The sequence below is a fragment of the Corticium candelabrum genome, chromosome 19, assembly GCF_963422355.1.
Source record: "Corticium candelabrum chromosome 19, ooCorCand1.1, whole genome shotgun sequence".
Classification (NCBI taxonomy): Eukaryota; Metazoa; Porifera; class Homoscleromorpha; order Homosclerophorida; family Plakinidae; genus Corticium; species Corticium candelabrum.
This window is the reverse complement of record NC_085103.1, coordinates 4905265-4926711: the sequence shown is the minus strand read 5'-3', so window position 1 is coordinate 4926711 and position 21447 is coordinate 4905265. Positions and strand designations below refer to the sequence as shown.

General features: G+C 41.3%; 2 protein-coding genes and 1 pseudogene across 2 annotated transcripts; all 3 read left to right on the top strand.

Annotated features, from left to right (window-relative positions):
* The first annotated feature begins 23 nt into the window (after positions 1-23).
* On the top strand, positions 24-2953 carry LOC134194805 (uncharacterized). Its single transcript, XM_062663774.1, has one exon. It carries the CDS (start codon positions 51-53, stop codon positions 2757-2759), a length of 2709 nt encoding a protein of 902 aa, XP_062519758.1. The 5' UTR covers positions 24-50; the 3' UTR covers positions 2760-2953.
* A 1916-nt stretch (positions 2954-4869) lies between these two features.
* LOC134195283 (tubulin beta chain-like) lies at positions 4870-6947 on the top strand (annotated as a pseudogene).
* A 1421-nt stretch (positions 6948-8368) lies between these two features.
* On the top strand, positions 8369-20837 carry LOC134194647 (uncharacterized). Its single transcript, XM_062663588.1, has 9 exons — positions 8369-8771; positions 9104-9700; positions 19381-19445; positions 19508-19594; positions 19657-19755; positions 19821-19904; positions 19983-20048; positions 20116-20358; positions 20784-20837. The coding sequence occupies exons 1-9, from the start codon at positions 8369-8371 to the stop codon at positions 20835-20837; spliced, it is 1698 nt and encodes a 565-aa protein (XP_062519572.1).
* Positions 20838-21447: the final 610 nt, after the last annotated feature.

The following is a 21447-nucleotide window of genomic DNA, read 5'->3' as shown; positions in this document are numbered from 1 at the left end:
TTTGTTTGTACGCAATGGATTATCTGAAGTTGGCCGACATACGAACGGAAATGATGTTCGTTTTGCGAGACCAGAGAGATCGTACCACTAAAGTACAACGCGATTCGCTAGCACAGATGAGAAAGATGCTTAAAGAAGCCATGGGAAGTGCACAGAAAAACCTTGATGATCTCGTGTCTTTGAGACAAGACGCTATATTTCTTCTTCCAAGTGCATTTTATGAAGCCAAACGGGAAGGGCGGACTGTAGAATCACCGTCTGCAGTATTTTCCGAAGAGGCGTTTGCTTTACGCGGAAAGATACTACAGTTCACGCTTGGCGATCGTTCAACGTTAGAGCTGGTTGAAAACTGTGATCTTCTAGTAGTCTGGTATAGACACGCTTGTATAGTGTGGGATATACTCACTAAGTACGGTTACACATCATGCCATTACAAAGCTCTTAATGAATTGCGTCTTCACAAAGAGATAAATGAAATTATGACATCTCTTGTCAAACAAGCTGAAATCAAGTTTCATAACCAGGCGTCTACTGTCGTGAGGAATCACGAAGGTCGATTGTGGAATGCTAGAGACGAAAAAACAGTCGAAAAGTATGACACAGAATGTCGTGCTGAGCTAAATAGGTTAAAAGAATTAATAAAACTTGAATCAGAACGCAACTTTAAAGACAACACTCAAGCCAAGAAATACAATGAAGATTTAAAGGAAGAATTTTGTTGCAAGTTAGGAAGTCCGGTTTCGTCTGTATATGAATTTCACCTATATTCATGGCAGAAACGGCTACAGTCGGCTACCGACCGTTTGAACACAGTGGCTCTTGATCAACGCTTCAGTGAACATCTTGAAAACGAGTTGAAACGTACTAAATATCAATCTTCTTTGTCTACGTCAGATGCAGCAAAAATTTTTGATGAATCGTGGAGCCGCTATGAGATGAAGTACACAAAGCATCTTGAAGAGAAAAAGACGACAAAGGTCATCGAGCATGAAATTGTGACAACTTTCATTGACGTTTTGACAAGACATCGCCATGATGACGAAATACTTGGGATCGTGGCTTCTAGTTCTTGTTCTGTTGAATTGTTGACATCAACACACTTCGTCAAGAGTACCCCCAATGAGTGGTTTGATAGATATATCGAAATACCGTTTGGTGTGCTTGATATGGGTCAGAGAGTATGGAAAGAATTAATAAAGAGATTGGCAGAAGTTTCTTCAAAGTCACATAAACGTGATACTAATATTAGTCGAGAGGACGTCAAGGCTTTCGTAGTGTCTGAGATGAGAAAAGAAGTAAACAGTCTGCGAGACAGCCTTGCAACGAAGATTGCAGAATCGTATGAAAAATCACAAGAAGGACAATGTGACGCAGCTATTGTTACAGATATTGTTCATCAGGCTAGCGAGATTGTTATGAACATGCAACCCTTTCTTACCTCGTATAGCAAGAGACTGAAACTGCGACGAGCTCCATTTATTAACCATCTCATAGTTTACTTGCAACAAGTAGCGTGTAGGGCAGTCTGCTCTGCTGAGGAGAAACGAATGTCTGAAGAGAAAAAGGAGCTCGAAATGAAGAGGGTTAGGAAACGACGAACGTTCCTTACCATGGTAAGTAAGGAAGCTGGAGATCTAGAACGAGCAGCAACGTTTGCGGAAGAGTACAGCCAACATCTCAATGTTTGGGTAAATATTCTAGTGGACAATTTCGCGTTAGAGGTACGTGGTCAAGTTCATGAAGAAATGCCGAATCCCGAGAAGGCAGCAGAACGTGCGTATAATAACTCTTTTCGTCTCGGAAACTATGACGAGGTGTTGGAGTACTGCATCGATGTGAACGCGTATCTGAAGAAATTATTCCTGCAAATGTTTGAAAATCGTAAACAGGTAGCAATAGAGAAGAAAATGGACAAACTTAAAGACCGCGTTTCAGAAATGTACAACGTGATAATAAATGTCGCAGAACGTTGGCGACAAAGTTTTCAACCTTCTGGTCGTCTTGCTGACTTTAAAGCTTATCTGGCAAAGTGTGCTGAAAACAAATGTGAGAGTGCTAGTGTTCGAAACTTGCTAATAATTGCATTGGAAAGATTTCCACAAATAACCAACTTTCCTATTTCAAAAGTTGAAATATTTTATGAACGGTTTAAGGGTAGTATGGGTGAGCTGCTAAGAGAAGTACAATGTAATTATTTGCAAGCAAAAGTCAATTCTAGCATGAGCGATCAGCGTGAAAAACTTTGGAAAGAAATAAAAGGATGTCAAGCCAAGTGTCCACTGTGTGGTTCAAAATGCTCACTCGTGTACGAGCACAAAGATCATAAATGTGGTCATCACATTTTCCCCGCTTTTCATGGAACGCGGATACGCGATTTGGATTACCCAGTGTTTGACAGGTGTCTTAGCAGAGACACTGCAGAGGAAACGTGGGTTAGAGACGACGATCCCTCTTTGCCAAACCTTGCAGCGTTTCTTGATCATTACGACGATTGTCGACCATGGAAGAAGTCACTTGTTCCTGACCCAACATTGCCACCTCTACCAGTACAACAGATTGAAGCTTGGGTTACTTGTAGAAAACCTCTTTTGAAATATTGGAATTTGGTGGACAAAACTCCAGACGAATGGTTGATCTACCAAAGCAAGAAACCGTTAGAAGAAGATGAGTGTGATAAGGCAAAAGCGAGACTGGAAAAGTACCGAGACATTAGGTGGCAAAGTACTAGAAACATTAATTGCAGTAAGACAGTCACATGATTGCGTATCTGCACGCAGGTATAGCTTGCAGTACTTTATGTAGCTATCGATATAGATGTTTGCATTTTAGCGACAGTTTTAGTGATTCTCTCTTGTCTTTTTCTAGTCAGCACTAACGTTGCTGTTATTTTATATGATATTACTCAAACCCGGTGTTAATTAAGACTGTGACTTTTCGCCTAGGGTAGTGCAAACGCAACGCAAATTGTGATGGCTGACTATCATTACGATCCAAAAGGATGATTATTTGCTAATTTGTAACATAAATTTATTCAGCTTATTGTCAAACTCGTGAGCGTGGGTACTAAAGTTTCACGGCAAGGTGCATTATAATTAGCGGTTCTGTCATTGATTGGAGCTGTCTCACCACGCAGGTAATTGTTCGTTGTGTTCGTTTTTACAACTTGCAGCGGACGGTCATTTCATTGTTACCGTATTACGTTCTACAGTTTAAAGTCTAGTGATATTCGGAAAGAGCTGAAAGCGCAGCGATTGGTCACGCGCGCGCGCGCACACACACACACACACACACTCACACACACACACACACACACACACACACACACACACACACACACACACACACACATACACACACACACACACGAACAGGCACACACCCACGCACGCACACACACACGCGCGCGTTAGATATTTCATCTTTGTTTCTACGTTCATGTGTTGATCTTTTTTCTGTTGCAAAGTTTGCTACGAAGTAGTTGGTTTTGGAGACGATGGCTAATTAGTACTCATCCGCAGCAGATGGCCCAGCCATTTCAACTGTTGCATTGTAACAGTATTACCAACAATGTCTTCATGACATTGAGTTCGCGTTAGATTGTTGACTTTTTGATGTCTAAAGCAAATGGAAACTCCTGGAAACTCCAGAAGTGATTCAACGCTATTCGCACAGTCAAAACTCACTAGTCATGCTCAAATCGTAATGGTTGACTACCACTAGCTCTCTCCATAGGTTATACATATCATTGCCGAGCGTAGCGAGGCTTCTAATCCGGGTCGCACAACAGAAATGGGCGTGGTTCTATATGGGTCTCCATCGAGCTTTTGGTGTGTGTGTGTGTGTGTGTGTGTGTGTGTGTGTGTGTGTGTGTGTGTGTGTGTGTGTGTGTGTGTGTGTGTGTGTGTGTGTGTGTGTGTGTGTGTGTGTGGTGCGATAGCTCAGTTGGTTAGAGAGTCATCTTATGGAATGTTTACATCCGGGACCTTAAAGGGTCGCTAGTTTTAAGTCACAGTGATGGCGAGCTATGGCATAATTTCCTTAAGCAAGAAACTAACACACATTTGCTTCTCTCGACTCAGGAGTATAAATGAGTACCTCGTCATTGACTGGGGTCCTAAGCGGCCACCGGCTGTGACGTGACATCAGCCACTGGGGTCCTGGTAAGACTTCGGGTGATCACACCACAGTTGGCTTCACAAGTCAGTGCTCCTGCGAGTGCCTGGCTCGGCTCCAGAAGTTCGCTGGCGCAGGCTCAGAGTTCCCTGAGTAGCGCACAGGGCCCAGCTTAACAGCTGGGGGCGTGACCTCTGAGCAGCAGCTCCGCTGACATTTAGGGTTTTTTAGGGGTGTGTGTGTGTGTGTGTGTGTGTGTGTGTGTGTGTGTGTGTGTGTGTGTGTGTGTGTGTGTGTGTGTGTGTGTGTGTGTGTGTGTGTGTGTGTGTGTGTACACAAATCTCAAATTTCTCCTTCCCACGACCATGTTTCATGATAGGACCTCCCTTAAAAAATCGTTTCCGTGTCTGACTACAGATGAGCCTAAGAACGATTCGTCTAAGAGACCGAACGGCGGCGAAAACACTTCATGAACTTCCGTCGCCCCATCCTTTTGTATTGTAGCTAGGGACTGTGTGTACTGTCAGTAAATACCATACCACTGTTGTTACAACGGAACTGAGTGCATACCTAGACTGTACATTTCAATTGTCTTGATCACAATCGCAAAACGACGACTACCTATACCAGGCTTATATACGTAATCTAAACTACTAGGAAGTTTGCATGTTTACTTGCATGACAGCTAGGGTTTCAACAAATACGTATTGTCTAGCTAGGACTCGGCGTTTCAGTAGACGATCTGAAAACTTTGTTGGATGTGTTACTCACGAACGTGAGGCGCCTACGGATACCGTACAACTAGTCTAGTACCATGTTTTCCTGATTCGTCAATGTAAGCGAGTATAGCATTTTTCATTGAACTAGCTACCCGTTGAGCGTGCGCACTAACGTTTCCAGGTCATATGACTGTTAGCAGCCTGTCATTGGTTGAAATAGTCTCACCATTGAGATACCGCGTCAGTGCCTTGAGACTCTTTCTAGTGTACGCAGTCATTTCCATCGCTAACGAATTTGGTAAAAATGCGTGAAATTGTTCACTTACAAGCAGGACAGTGTGGAAATCAGATAGGAGTGAAGGTAACGACATCTTTTTAGTCTCGAAGTTTCAACAAAACATACCACAATATTTGATATTTTTAGTTTTGGGAAGTTATTTCTGTTAATTAAGCACGGTATTGATCCTACCGGAACGTATCACGGTGATTCTGATCTTCAGCTCGAGCGGATCAACGTGTATTACAACGAAGCAACAGGTTTTTGGCTAATTGTGATTGTTGCTAGTAAACGACAACAAGTGTGATTGACACATTCTGTTTGGAATTCTAGGTGGGAAATACGTTCCACGCGCCGTTCTCGTTGATCTAGAAACAGGAACAATGGATTCAGTTTGCTCTGGACCGTTTGGACAAATTTTTCGGCCTGACAATTTTGTGTTCGGTGAGTCAATAATGTAGAGAACAATAGCAGAAGCACGCGCGTTAACGCAAGGCGCCCATCGTACACACACTAGTTGCAACGTGTTTAATTGTCTCTCTCTAGGTCAGAGTGGGGCTGGAAACAACTGGGCTAAAGGTCACTACACAGAAGGAGCTGAACTTGTTGACTCCGTTGTTGATGTGGCGAGGAAAGAAGCGGAAGGATGTGACTGTCTTCAAGGTTTCCAGCTCACTCATTCGTTAGGTGGAGGAACAGGGTCAGGAATGGGGACACTACTAATCTCTAAGATCCGTGAAGAGTACCCTGATCGTATCATGAACACGTTCTCTGTCTGTCCACCAGCTCGTTGAGAATACTGATGAGACCTACTGTATTGACAATGAAGCTCTCTATGACATCTGTTTCCGTACTCTGAAGCTGACTACGCCTACATACGGTGACTTGAACCATCTGGTTTCTGCTACAATGAGTGGTGTTACGACTTGCCTTCGATTTCCTGGACAACTGAATTCTGATCTTCGTAAGCTTGCTGTCAACATGCTGCCATTCCCTCCTCGTCTCCACTTTTTCATGCCTGGATTTGCTCCACTCACCAGTTGTGGTTCACAGCGGTATCGTGCTCTCACTGTTCCAGAACTGACCCAGCAGATGTTTAATGCCAAGAACATGATGGCCGCTTGTGATCCTCGTCATGGTCGATATCTCACTGTTGCTGTATGTTTCATGGTCGTATGTCAATGAAGGAAGTTGATGAGCTGATGCTGAATGTGCAGAACAAGAGCAGCAGCTACTTTGTGGAATGGATTCCAAACAATGTGAAAACAGCCGTCTGTGATATTCCACCACGAGGTCTCAAGATGTCGGGCACATTTGTCGGTAACAGCATCGCTATCCAGGAACTGTTCAAGAGAATCTCAGAACTTGCATGTTCAGGTGTAAGGCCTTCCTACATTGGTACACTGAAGAGGGAATGGACGAGATGGAGTTTACTGAAGTAAGACTAGCATGAGTTTAGATATGAATTGGAATGTGATGTGATTGTAATATGTTTATATTACTTTGTTCAGGCTGAATCAAACAGGAATGATCTTGTGTCTGAATATCAGCAATACCAAGATGCTACTGCTGAAGAGGAAGGAGACTTTGAAGAAGAAGGTGAAGGAGATGCAGAACCCAACTGAATAATTGTGGCATTATCATGTCAGTGGTATATCTCTTGGATATCTCACGGGTCACATAGCAAATATTATGAATTAGAGAGAGTTTATTCTACTATATGATTTCATGCAAGCGAAACTTGTGTACAAATTACAGTAAACAACATTTCAGTAATTTTGGAATGAAATCAACTGCAGAAATGTGTATTTATGTTTATTACAATAATTATATCAATATGTAGTTAAGTGTCTTAATACTGCAGTAGACAACGAACGTTTACTCAGAAATCATTTATTGTCTACACTGTATCTGGGTCGCTTTTGGTGTTCATAAGTCCGAGGATTTGTGACCAACACAATGTAGGGTGTTCAATCATGTGTTAGCCAATGTTTTTTGTTCTGTTTATCTACTTTGCATCAAATTTAATTATTGCATTGATAGCGTTTGTGTGCATCAAGACAGTAGGCATTAGGTGGAATGCACAAGTATTAGATGCAGTTGATAGCTGAAAGATTTCAGGTTACTTACATGTGCTCTAAACCAATGTCTCACTATCAGACAGATAGACGAATAGTTGGATAAACACATGACAGACAAACAAACTGCTTGTGATCGTTTTCTCTCTTGTCGTTATCTGACCCAATATAATTAGGAAAATATATTACAAGTTTTCTAATATTTTGTGTTTATGCAGCCAGCTACAGTAGCATACGTTTAGGCAGAAGACACGCCACAATACAGTTGTTTAGTAAACAATTCAAAAATTAAATCACAACTTTTCTTCAGCGATGATAATGATGTCATTGGTGATGTCACGTATGAATCGACGTCAGACGATGAGGTGGAGTCTAAAAAGGTGGGAGTACAGTGTACGGTGGCCGGTTCGTGCTACATGCGCTGCCAAATGAAACGTAAAACGTCATCATACGTTATCGAAACGCTGGTCATACTGTACGAAGCTAGCGGCGCTGGCCTGATTCTTGGTACAGTAAGTCAATGCACATGTTACAATCGCAATTTTGACATAGTTATGTAAACGAAGTTCTGTCTCTTTACTTACGCATCTTTCGAGTAGTAACCTGCACTGTTTATTCAAGACTATCATAGGATATCGCTGACATACAGAGCCATACAGAAAGCAAAGGAAATAGCTGTATACTTTTTCATGGACAACCTAAACAAAATTTGCTAAACGAATTACGACACGAAGTGGATGGAAATAAGTATCCAATCATCAGAGTAGCAAAGATTATCAGACAGATGTTATTGTACATTGACACTGATATATGAAAGTCAAATCTTGGAAACAACAAAACATGATGCTAAATCTTCTTCAATTTCTAGGCTGTAATTTTCATTGTGATTGCTGCAGACTAGGTGTAATTGAAACACAATAGTTTGTCGCTAAACTCCTTTACAATAGATTCCATACGTAGTAGGGGTACTGTAATAGCTAGACTGTCGCGCCGCTGTAGCCTCGTACGGTACCAGACACTCTCCCGCCATCGCACCCAGTTCCCGTATGATCGTGACATACGGGAGCAAGGCACGACAGCACGAGAGGGTCTGGTACAATTACGGCTCTGCATCTGAAGCTGGTTCCACGTGAGCATACGCGTATTGTTCGACAGAGTTACTGTTGGCGATTACTAAGTAAATGGCTACAGAAAAACACCAGTGGGAAACACGGTTGAATCCCCAACTAGTGGAAGTGGCCGAAATATTGAGTCCACGCCGCAATCGGCTTCCGGCACGTCTTTTTAGTAAAGGCCTGATCAGTGAAGACGACTTAGACCGTTTCGACGCATCAACTAAAGTAGAAACGGATTTGGCTTTGGATATTCTAAATCTGCTTCGTCGTCGACAACGTCCCGGATCATTCGACACATTTTGTGATGTTCTTCTTCAGACGAAAGATGAGACTTTACGTGACGTGGAGAGGCAGCTTCGTCCACATGTGCGAGACAACCCTGAGAGTCATGATTTAGCAGAGCAAAACAGTTTGCACGTAACAGAACGTCAGCTGCAGCAGTCTAGTGACAATTTGTCTTCTAAAACAGGTAGGCCTACCTGTGGGTGTTAGAATTCAGACATCAATTACCAGTAGGTAGAATTTAGGTCTCAGCGGCACAAAACTCAAAGTGGAATTAAGTGGCAGTTAAAATTCCAAAATACGTTTGAGCTACAACTGTTTGAAGAGTGTCCGAGTTAGTAACTGCTACAACTTGTAGTTGAGCTTGTACGTGTTGGTGTTGTAATCAGTTACAGGAGCAAGTTCCAAATAGTCAAATTGGATGTTTTAATTAATTAAATGTCATACGTGGCATTTAACTTCTGAATATATCATTAGGCATTGAAATTTTTCTCAACATGCCTGTTTTGTTATGTTTAGATCGTGGCTCTGGTGATGACAAGTCTAATCAGAAACTTGACAGAAGATCTATTCAATTTTTTGTGAAAGAAGATTTACTGGAAGAATTCAACAAACAATCGGATAACCTATTAGATGCTTTGGTTCATGGACTTGATGTTCCAAAGGAAAATATTACATCATATCCAGCACGTGGTCAAATTCCTTATTCACAGAGCAAACGGGCTTATGTTATTCATGTTGCTGAGAAGGCTATGATTACAATTCTTGTCAGTGGAGTTGAAAGACCTGCAATTAAGAATCAGAGCAACATGATAATCAGTTTACTTGCTATAACTACCAAATTCAAAGAATCAGAGATCGAAATTGTTCAAGTTTTGCCTTCAAACAGTTGTTTGTTGGTTATTCGCTTGCCTGGATTGGCAATGGTGCGCCTTATTATTGCCTTTTTCAGTCCACAAATGAGGCCCGTGTTTCTTCAACGTCTTGCAAGAGTTTTGCCTGAATCAGCCGTGGAAATTAAATTTGGATTTGCATCACTCCCAGATTATTCGGCGCCATTACCGTCATTGCGTTATAGAGACAACTCTCAGTACTTTCGTACACGTCAGCAAACAAGTACGTTTGATAATTAATTTTTGACATGCATGCACAGTGAGAGTGTTGTAGTCTGCCAGTGTGTGTGTGTGTGTGTGTGTGTGTGTGTGTGTGTGTGTGTGTGTGTGTGTGTGTGTGTGTGTGTGTGTGTGTGTGTGTGTGTGTGTGTGTGTGTGTGTGTGTGTGTGTGTGTGTGTGTGTGTGTGTGTGTGTGTGTGTGTGTGTGTGTGTGTGTGTGTGTGTGTGTGTGTGTGTGTGTGTGTGTGTGTGTGTGTGTGTGTGTAACTGATCTACCAACAGCGAGGCACCGCCCAATCTACTCTGTGTACTTTGTGCAAACGGTGGTTCTTGAGCCGAGGGAGATATTCTGTTTACAAGTACTTTTCTGACTAAAACCATCTAGTTTAGCTCCTTGACTTTGTTTCCCTTTGAGGGATATAGTAGTGTTACTGTTCTTTATCACGGCAACGATTGTGACAACTCAATAATCTTGTTAACTCAAACAACTCAGTCAATCAACTACGGGTAAAACCACATGTCCCGTATAATACCCAACTCCACAACATCCCTCCACAAACAAAATAAACTACTCAAACAGTCTTATTTGTAAAGCTCTATACCCACTCTCCTATACATTCAGGTGGTTGTGTTTTAGTTCTTCTCTGGCTACGTCTAGGTAACTTTTCTGTCTCGATGGAATCATCATCCGAATCAGAATCAGTCGCAATCGCGTTATCAGCTGGCGAGGAATGACATGTTTTCGGAGACAATATTCTGCTCGACAAATGGTTCATGTGTACTTTTCTAGTAGTGCCTGTGAGAAACCTGACCATGTAGTATCTTTGTCCTAGAACTTTGAGAATTGTTGCTTGTTTCCAAAAACCTTTTCCTTTACTTTCTGGCTGTCTAACAAAAACAACTTCTCCTAATTGAAAGGGTTTCCTTTCATGAGATGTACGATCATGTCTTTTCTTTTGTCTCTCTTGACACTCCTGAACTTTGCGTTTCAGTAACTGCTTAGTCTGATCTTGATGAGCAGGTAATTCTGGCACTAGCATATCGAGAGAACATCAAAGTTCCCTACCCAATAGAAGTTTGGATGGAGACTCCCCAGTAGTGTCATGTTCTGTACTCCTGTATACCATGAAAAAGTCAGTAACAACGTCTTGCAGATTTGCTCCTGGTGTTTCTAATCCTTTTTGGACTGCTCTCTTAAATGACTGAATGAATCTTTCTGCGTGTACATTACTTTTAGGGTGGTAAGGAGGTGTTAAACTGTGAAAGATTCCTTGCTGATTACAGAAATCTTTAAACTCTTTTGCCACAAACTGAGGGCCACTGTCGGTGATGATTTGCTTTGGAATTCCAAAACTCACAATTAGGTGTTTTAACGACAATGTTACTTGCTTTGTTTCACTTTGTAGCATAGGACTCAAAGATTGGTAAGAAGATATGTAATTGGACACAAGAGACACAACAAAGTAAACATGTATCTGTTAGCCGGCTATTCAAATGACTGAGCTGCGCCGCCAATGAAACCCCTGATGCCACATCATCTCCCTCCTTTCTACGCAAAACACAAATTTACAGCACTATGGTTATATCAGGTCTATAGCCTCTCTACACTGTCCACTCTCCATATCTTGTAGCTGGTATCGCCTTTGTAGTACACTGACTTCTTCTTGGCTGCTCTACTCCTGTGGCAACTTCAGGCACACTCAACTCGTCTTCAGTACCATCATCTAAGGACTCAGGCTCTGTGTCACTGCTAAATTGATCCTCTTGTTTGTTGTCTCTATTGCTACCTGCGACGTCTCTAGACTCTAGATCTCGTTCATCTTGTACTAGCTGCTGGGTTGGTAGTTGATTTGACCGTGGGTGCAGTCTCAAGTGATCCACGTGAACCTTTTGTCTTACTCCCGTGACTCCCGTGTCTGTATACTGTACTGTATAATACCTCTCCCCCAAAACTTGTACTACTCTAGCATTTCTCCACTTAAGCATCTTTGCGTGATGTACCAACACCATATCATCTGGTCTAATTACATTTCTCTCACTCGCTATTTGGTCGTGACCTCTCTTTTGTTTTGCTTGAGCCTTTTTCACCGTTTCCTTCAAAGTCTTGGTCAACACTGAGGACTTTTGTGGCGGCTTTAGTAAATCCAGTTGACATCGCAGATCCCTATTCATCAGGAGCCTTGCTGGAGAAACATTTGTAGTGCTATGGCTGGTATTTCTGTAGACTCACAAAAAATCTGTCACTACCTCTTCCAAACTTGCTTTTCCGCTCTCCGTGCCTTTCTTGATTGCCCCTTTCAACGTTTTAACAAAACGTTCCGCTTGCCCGTTGCTTTGGGGATGGTAGGGAGGTACTAAGGTATGACGAATACCCTGTTTCTTACAGAAAGTTTTGAATTCTGACGACAGAAATTGGGGCCCATTATCTGACACAATTTGCTTTGGAATACCAAACCTTGCGAAGATGCGACGAAGTTGAGTAATGGTTTGGCTCGCTGAAGTCGCTCCCTCATGTAGTTGTATTACCTCAGGCCATTTTGAGAACGCATCGACCACAACAAACCACATTTTTTGTAAATGGTCCAGCAAAATCAATGTGAATTCTTGCCCAAGGGCACTCAGGAAACTCCCATGGATGTAAGGGTACTTCTGGTGGTCTATCAGCATGCACAGCACAATTTTCACAATTTCGAGCCATACTCTCTATATCTCTGTCGATACCTGGCCACCATATGAACCCCCGTGCAAGTTTCTTCATTCTCTCCATACCAACGTGTGCTTTGTGCAATTCTCATAGTAACTGCTCCCTTATTGCCTTTGGAACCACTATTCTAGGTTCTTCTGCATGTTTTAGTATGCATCCGTCACACACTGACAACTGATGCTGGCATGCAACAAAATCCAAAAGAGCTTTGCTCTTAACTGTTGAAGGCCAGCCGTCATTGATGAATTTCATAACTTGTTGAAGAGTGCGATCCTGCTTTGTATATCTTTGTAGTTGATCAAAAAGAATTGGTCCATCTTTGATGAATTAAGATTCCATTGCGGCTATATATCTTTCTGACTGGTCTTCGTATTCAGTTGTCTGTTCAAAATCCTCATCATGTCCAACTGGGAGACGGGATAGACAGTCTACATTCTCATGTTCAACTGATCGCCGGTATTGAATTTCATAGTCATACTGTGATAACTGGAGTGCCCAACGAGCAAGGCACCCACTTGTTCGGGTAGGAGTTGTCAGTTTGGTAGGATCAAAAACTGTCAGTAATGGTTGATGGTCAGTTCTGAGAACAAAGTTTCTACCCAGTAGGAAATGTCGAAATTTTCTAGTCACAAATATTATGGATAACGCCTCCAATTCTATCTGAGAATAATTTTGTTCATCTTTTGTCAAAGATTTTGTCGCGTACGCCACTGGATGCTCTTTCCCTTCTGTCACTTGGAACAAACATACTCCTAAGCCTTTTTTGCTTGCATCACAGGCTAGTCCCACGGGAAGAGACATATCATATTTTGCCAGTATTGGTAGAGATGTTAACTCTTGTTTCACCCTTCGAAAAGCACTATCTTGCGTTGATGACCAGTTCCATTTTGTATCTTTCTTCAGCAGTTGATTTAGAGGTAGAGTATGGCTAGACATATGTGGAAAGAATTTTCCAAAATAATTAATCATGCCTAAGAATGATCGTAACTCTGACTGGTCTTTAGGTGCTTTCATCAATTGTATTGCCTTAACTCTTTCATTTGGATACTCTGATTCCTGAGCTGTCAATTATATGTCCCAAATATTGCACAGATGGTTGACAGAACGAGCATTTGTCTCTTCTAATACGGAAACCATGTTGCTGTAACTTTTGAAATACTTGGGACAAATTCTGCGTGTGTTCTTGTTCATCTTTTCCTGAGATAAGAATATCATCCATATAGATGCAAATTCCTCTCACGCCTGCCAAGACTTTGGCTATTGTTTTCTGGAAAATGGCAGGCGCTGAACTGATTCCAAACGGTGATCATCTATATTTGAACAGTCCTTTGTGCGTGTTAATCACCAGCCACTTTTGACTGTCCTCGTCCACCCGTAACTGGTTGTAAGCATCCTTCAGATCAATCTTGGAGAACATTTTACCCCCAGCTAGGGAACTAAACATCTCTGCTGGTATAGGGATTGGATATTGATCAACTACCATAATCCGATTAAGGGGTTTAAAATCACCGCATATCCTGATATGACCATTCGGTTTAACAATATTTACTGTTGGAAAAGCACATAGAGCGATGTTAACTGCTTCTAATACATCGTTTTTCACGTTCCTTTCCAATTCCTTCTCGATTTATGCCCGAAGATGCACATTGTCGCTGGAATGGAAAAAACCTTCAAATCCGCCTCTGGTCGCACAGAGATGCCCACAATCTCACTGCAGCAACCCAGTTCATCTGTAATTACTTCTGAGAACTGTTGTAATAGTTTCTCCACTGGTGCTGCAATCTCACTTGATTCTGTCAACATTACACCACCATGGTTTCCCATAGCTTTAAGATAGTCTATGCACATTGTCGCCATTCCAACCTTTTTCACCCAATCCATTCCCAGCAGGTTTGAGCCTTTTCCTTGTCTCACGTAGAATTGAATAGGTGCAAGGTTGTTGCAAAATCTAACCTGACCTGTCATCATGCCGTTAAATGTCATGATTCGACGTGAAGCATTTCGTAGCTGCTCCCTCTCCTTACTCAACTTGGGCTGTCCCAATTTATTCCACGCTATCTCATCCATTAAGGAAACGTCCGCTTCTGCATCAACTCTAAAAGTTAAGAAACAGTCATCCACTCGTACCTTCACCTCAAGTTTCCTTAATGTATCACGAACAGTTTCTGCACAGTAAACATTCTTTGTGACAGAGTCAATGCAATAACTTGATTCTTCATCCTCCTGAGACGAGCTTCCTTCTAAATGTACCTTCTGGGAGAATCGAGCTTGTTGTACCTTCTTTGTGCTCTGAATTACATCTCCTGGTTTAGCAACTTTGCCACGCCTAAATCCCAATGATTTTTCTTGGTTCTTCGCCGTCTTATTCTTATATTCCCATTGGAAGTGTCCTTCTTCTCCGCATTGAAAACAGGCGAACCCTCGTCCGGTCTGGTTATGTTTATTGTAAGGTTTGCCTCCCTTCACATATTTTCTTCCTTGTAAATGACAAACTTTCCCTTGCAATTCTGTCGTTGCCTCACGTATTGCCATAACACTATCTCTTGCTCCTTCCAACGTCTTAGGTAGGAGAATCACTTTATCCAATGGTTGCGTCAGTAAGTCTTCTTTCTCGTACATCTTTTGTAGAATAGAGTCATCATTAAGCCCTGCGACAAAAATGTGTCTCAATCTGTCTTCGTATTCTCCTGCCTTGAATGAACAATTCATTGCGATTCGTTTCAATCCTTCGGCGTACTCCTGTGGAGCCTCTTCTTTCCGTTGAATTCGCCAATGTAATTTCACTCGTTCTACAATTGCATTGCACTTACGCTGGAAGAACATCTGAGTCTTCTCAATAAGTTGTTTGACGTTGAAGTCTGTGATTTCCCTTGGCAGTACCGCGTTCTCCAGACGCATACGTATACCTTCATTTAGACATTTCAGAAATAAACTTCTGTGAGTGTCTTCCGTGATATTGTAATCTGTAACAGCTAAGTCCAGGTAGAACTTGAACGAATTGATATTTCAACTCTTGAAACGCTGACACGAATCCTGACTCGCGTCTTCCTTGAATGTACCAATTGACCTGGCAAGTCTTTCAAAATCCTTGAATCCAAGAATCGGAGTTGAAGCCACCCTGTTTGCAGTGCTAATTGTAGCATAGGACTCAGATTGGTAAGACTAAATGTAATTGAACACAAGAGACACAACAAAGAAAACATGTATCCGTTAGCCGGCTATCCAAATGACTGAGTTGCCCCGCCTATGAAACCCCGGATGCCACACACTTGATCCAACTTGAAAATGTAAAAACCTCTGGCCATTTTGAATGGGCATCAACAGCTATGAGCCACATAAAATTCTTGAACGGTCCCGCAAAATTAAGGTGTAAACGTTGCCAAGTCTGCCCGGAAATTTCCATGGATGAAAAGGAGCTGTTGGAAGACTATTTCTGTGTGAGGCACACGCATCGCAATTGCGTACCATTTTATCAATATCACGGTCAATACTTAGCCACCAGATATATCGGCGAGCCAGTTTCCTTCATGCGGGCAGAGCCCACATGAGCTCTATGCAACTGTAGCAGAAGCAGTTGCCTAATGGCAGATGGTACGACAATGCGCATTGTTTCATCTCCATGCTTCAAAAGGCATCCATCAATAACTGAAAGTTGATGTTTGCAAGAAGAATACAGTTTGACGCTTGCAGTCGATAATTTTGTTGGCCATCCTTCATGAATGTATCAAATGATTTCTTGTAAGACAGCATCTTTCCTAAAGTATTTCTGAAGTTGCTTGTAGACAATGGGTCCATTTTTAACATTTTGGGTCTCTAGGCTGGCCACAAACTGCTCAGCTTCTTCATCTTGTTGTCTAATTTGATCGAACGTTTCATCATGTCCTATAGGAAGACGTGACAGGCATCAGCGTTTTTATGACTGGATGAACTTCAATATTTAATATTGTACTTGTACTGCGATAGCCGGAGAGCCCACCTAGTCAAACCACTGCTGGTTCTAGCAGGAACTGATATCCTAGTAGCGTCAAACATTGTGACCAGTGGTCTATGATCTGTTCTTGACGTAAAATGACGTCCCAGAAGATAATGTCAAAATTTTTGAATTCCATAAATAATCGACAAAGCTTCCTTCTAGCTGTGAGACTAGTTTACTTCAGCTTTCATTAAAGACTTGGAAGCAAACTCGATTACTTGCTCTTGTCCCTCAGCGTTATGCTGAGATATACAAGCTCCTAGCCCTTTTCAGTAGCATCACATGCTAGGAACAACAGTTGATCCTGATTGTACATTGCTAGAACTGGTAGTGAGGTAAGCATCTTCTGAATTGTGTCGAAAGAGCCTGCAACTTCACTGGACCAAACCCAAGGCACATCTTTTCTCAACAGGTAATTGAGTGGAACTGTATGATCAGATAGTCTAGGAAACAATTGAGAAAAATAGGTAACCATTTCTAGAAATGAAGTTGAACGTAATTCAGCTTGATTTGTAGGAATCGACATGTCTTGAATGGCTTTTATCTTCTCTTCCGAAGGCCGAATACCATCCTTGTCGATGACATGACCAAGATATTGTACCGATGACTGAAAGAACGAACGTTTATCTTCCTTCAAACGAAGGCCATGATCCCTGATACGCTTCAACACTTCAGACAAGTTTTTTTAAATGTTTTTCATCATCGGACCCTATCAGCAAAATGTCATCAAAGAAATTAATGGTTTTCTTGAGACTCTTTTTAACACCTTATTCATTACTCTTTGAAATATAGCATGTGCAGAGCTCACTCCAAATGGTAATCGACAAAATTTGAACAAGCCTTTGTGCGTATTTATCAACAAATATTTCTGACTTTCCGAATCCAGTTCCAATTGATTATACGTGTCTGACAAATCTAACTTAGAGAATTTTTGCACTCCCACGACAACAGTGAAAAGATCAGACATGTGAGGAATCGGGTACTGGTTTACCACCATAAATTTGTTGAGAGGCTTAAAGTCTCCACATATTTGTACAGATCCTGATTGCTTCACAACATTGACAGTTGGAAAAGCACATAGTGCATTATTCACTGGCTCCAAGACCTCTCTTTCAACCAGTTTGTCTAATTCTACCTCTATTTGTTTTCTCAGATGCATAGGAGGTCTTCTAAACGGAATGGTTTTTAGACCTGCATCCGGAGGAACTTGGATGCTTGCCTTCTCATTGCAACGTCCACACTCAGCCTGGAATATGTCAGAAAATTCATACAACAGCTTATTCAAAGCGATTGGTGCTATTACTTCTACCGGTAACACAGCTGGGCCTCCCAAGCTTTTAAGAAATTCAATACATGTTGTTGCAAGTCCAATTTTCCTTATCCAATCCATCTCAAGTAGATTGGTTCCCACTCCTTCCTTGACATAAAATTGAATATCAGCTAACGAGTTTCGAAATTGCACTGTTTTGGCACAAGTTCCTTTAAATGTCATAACTTTTCCTGATGCATTTCGAAGTCTTCCTTAAGAAGCCAACTATCTAGGACTCCAAAGACACTCTCAAGACTGAGCATTTAGTAAAGATACGTCTGCTTCTGTGTATACGAAATTGAATTGTTTTACCATCTATTGACACATGCACCAATATTTTATTGCCTTCCGAGCAAACTTTATCTATCTTGCAAATGTCCTTGCAGATTGACTCTGTAGTTGGATCAGTAGTGCTTGAATCTGAAGCACTATCATCACACAGCTTGGCCGAAGCAATATGCCTTGCTTTTTGTTCTTTCCTGTTTCCAGCTACTCGTCGATCTGGAGTTTTAAATCTGCAAGCACGTTCCACGTAACCACTGTTTCTATAATTTGCCCAAAATAATAAATCTTGGTGTTTCTCAAAGGACGTACTAGTTGGTAATGTTTTCTATCTCCACAAATGTAGCATGCACCCACACGTCGTTGCTTATCATTCTCATAAGTATCTCTAACATAAACTCAATCTTTCTTTGCTTGCCTTGTTTCCTGATATTTTGGATGGTCTCCAAATTCACTGACGTAGACGTGTCTCGTGTTGCTGCAACACTATCCATGGCACTCTCCAACATTCTAGCGAAAGCCAGTACCTGTTCTAGAGGTGTCGTCAAAAGATTATCCCTTTCATAGAACTTCTGCAACATTTCATCATTTCTCAAACCAGCAACAAAAATATCTCTAAGTCTACTATGATATTCTGCCGGAGCAAAACAACAACTTGCAGCTATTTGTTTCAATGCATCTAGATATAGATGAACAGTCTCACCAGTCTGTTGAAGACGTCTGTGAAGACATACCTGCTTCACGATTGGATTGGATTTCTGTCTAAAGAAGCTGCGTGTGTGCTCAGCAAGCGCAGGTAACCTTATATGTTTAATCTGTTTCGGTAAGACGGAATTCTCAAGCCGCAGACGTAAATCTTGGTCTATGCATTTGATGAATAGATTCCGTTCTACTTCTGTAATGCAGTGGTCAGTCTTCGCTAAATCTCCAAAGAATTGGAAAGAGTTTGTCCACTAGCTGTCAAATCTACGTAGAGAATCTTTACCGTTGTGGTCCCTGAATAATCCAATGGACTTTTGTAGCCTGTCAAAAGCCTTGTAGCCTAGTCGAGTTTTAGCTTCGTGTGTCATCTGTTCGCACTGCCAATCTGTGACAACTCAATAATCTTGTTAACTCAAACAACTCAGTCAATCAACTACCAGCAAAACCACATGTCCCGTATAATACCCAACTCCACAGCAACGATAAAGTGATAATATTTAGTATTTAGGTAAAAAATTACTTTGTTTTCAATGATGACTTCATGACTATAAGCTAGAAATTCTCATCTTTAGAACCGAATGCTACATATTTATACGTTGTAAGGTTGGGCATAGTGAGTATTACAGTCCATGTTGTTCAGTTCAGTTAGAGGTACTGTATTCATGTTGTCATGAGGTAGCTATAGGCATGCTGTTTTCTGATTTTGGATGTAGAGACTTCATCAGGAATTTTTGAGACAAACAAGGCGACTTTGTCTTCATCGTTAACAGTGGAATTAGTATTCTTGTTTTTGTTTATTTGAATGCGCTTGCTACTAATCATGTTGGTTAATTTGTGCAGCAATTCAGGAAGACTAGGAAGTGTATCAGTGACTTGTTTGATGTTGTTGATGGTTTGAATGATGATCTGCAAACATGTGAGGAACAGGTGGTCAGACCATGATTTTTGTGCAGTTGTTAATTGCGTTGTGAAGTAAGTATACGTCGTAGGTCATTGGTATACAAAAGCAACTCCAGCGCACAAAGAAGTTGAACGACTTAGATAAGACAATACTGGAAAAACTTGAGGAGGGCAAAATTGAGATTGCAGTGAGGATTACAACTAAGTAATGGAAGGGTTTTTGACAGTCAGCTCAAAATGTATGTGTCTACAGCTGATGTATCCAGATGATTGTTCAGTTGGTGCTTGTTGTGCAAGAATGAAACTCCAAGAACATAACGTTGCAAGAGATGTAATTGTACGTTGTATGTACTACAGTAGTGTGTTCACTGTTTGTAAAATGTTTCCATTAATTTTGGAATCTGATGTCTATTAGGATATATGTGATGCAATTGAAGGCTATCAAGAGAGTATTCACTCGCATGTACAGCAAATGTCACAAGTAACAGTTTACAATAACTTTGAACACTTGATTTGATTCTCATAGAATTGTTTTGATGTTCATGAAGGTGGCAGAGCCAATGACATACAGTCACACATGTACATTAATAGAAAGATTACAAACCAGGATAGCTACTCTGAAGCTTCTTAGGAAAGAGGAGCTATACAAAGCTGATCACAACAAATCGGATCAAGATAAACTTGATGGTGAGCTTTATCTGTGCATTGTGCTAAATGTTGGCATGTCTGTTGACAACACTAATAGTTATGACAATGCTAGAGTCGCATCTGTATATTTGATTGGACATCATGTATGTATGTGTGTACGTTTTTATGTGTGTGGTGCTATGGCTCAATTGGTTAGAGAGTGCGTTTGGAGAATGGAATCTATCTGGCTGGGGGCATTACTGTTTTAACAGCAGCTCCCTTATTCATTTGCTATTTTGCCATTTGCTATGTATGTAGGATATGTATGTGTCTGGCAGTTAGCTTAACTTAAAAGACTCCTGTTTTCTTTGACCTAGACCAGGCAGACACTCAACTCCACTACTTGTCCAAGTTAGAGACCCATCTCTTGCCTATATTCTAAGATTTGATACACCTTTACCCAATGCTTAACGTTTAAAAATGGCAGGAGTGTAACGAATCGCTCTCCTGACCCGACCTCAGGAGAGCTAGGAGAGTGATTGAGTTTTTCAACATTTCGTGTTATATACGTGATTATATGCTACTCTAGCAATTATTTGACCATGAGTCTCACAAGGCATGGAAGGTGGACACTTGGAATTGAATGTGACATAAATAATGTTACTATTGATGAACAAACAACAACACAATGACTAAACTGTAAACTGTAACAAACTGCGTGTCCTCAACGTACTGTAGCATATCTGTTTTGGCTTGGCCTCTGAGACGTCCGTCATGACGGATCTTGTCCACGTACTTGCTGCATAGCTTGCGCCAGACTTTGACAACTAATTCTGTGCCCTCCATCCTCTTGGTTTTGTATTCAAAGGTGTAGCTGACGTCTCAGCTCAAGAACGTAGACAAATGCACTGAAGATATTGACAGGTCACTCCTAGCTAAAACTAGTAAATGAAGCTGTGTTTACACCATCGCTTCAGAGCTACGAGCGTATACATTTATGTATATGTACGTGTTTGTGTGGTGTGTGTGTGTGTGTGTGTGTGTGTGTGTGTGTGTGTGTGTGTGTGTGTGTGTGTGTGTGTGTGTGTGTGGTGTGTGTGTGTGTGTGTATTTATTGTGAATATCAATGCAAATTTTATTAAATTTTTGTTTATCTATTGTCATTATTATTAATTAATCATTATCTTGTTGCTAGAATGTATATTTCTTTGAAAACACAGGGATGCGTCGATGTGATTAGAGATAATTAGCTA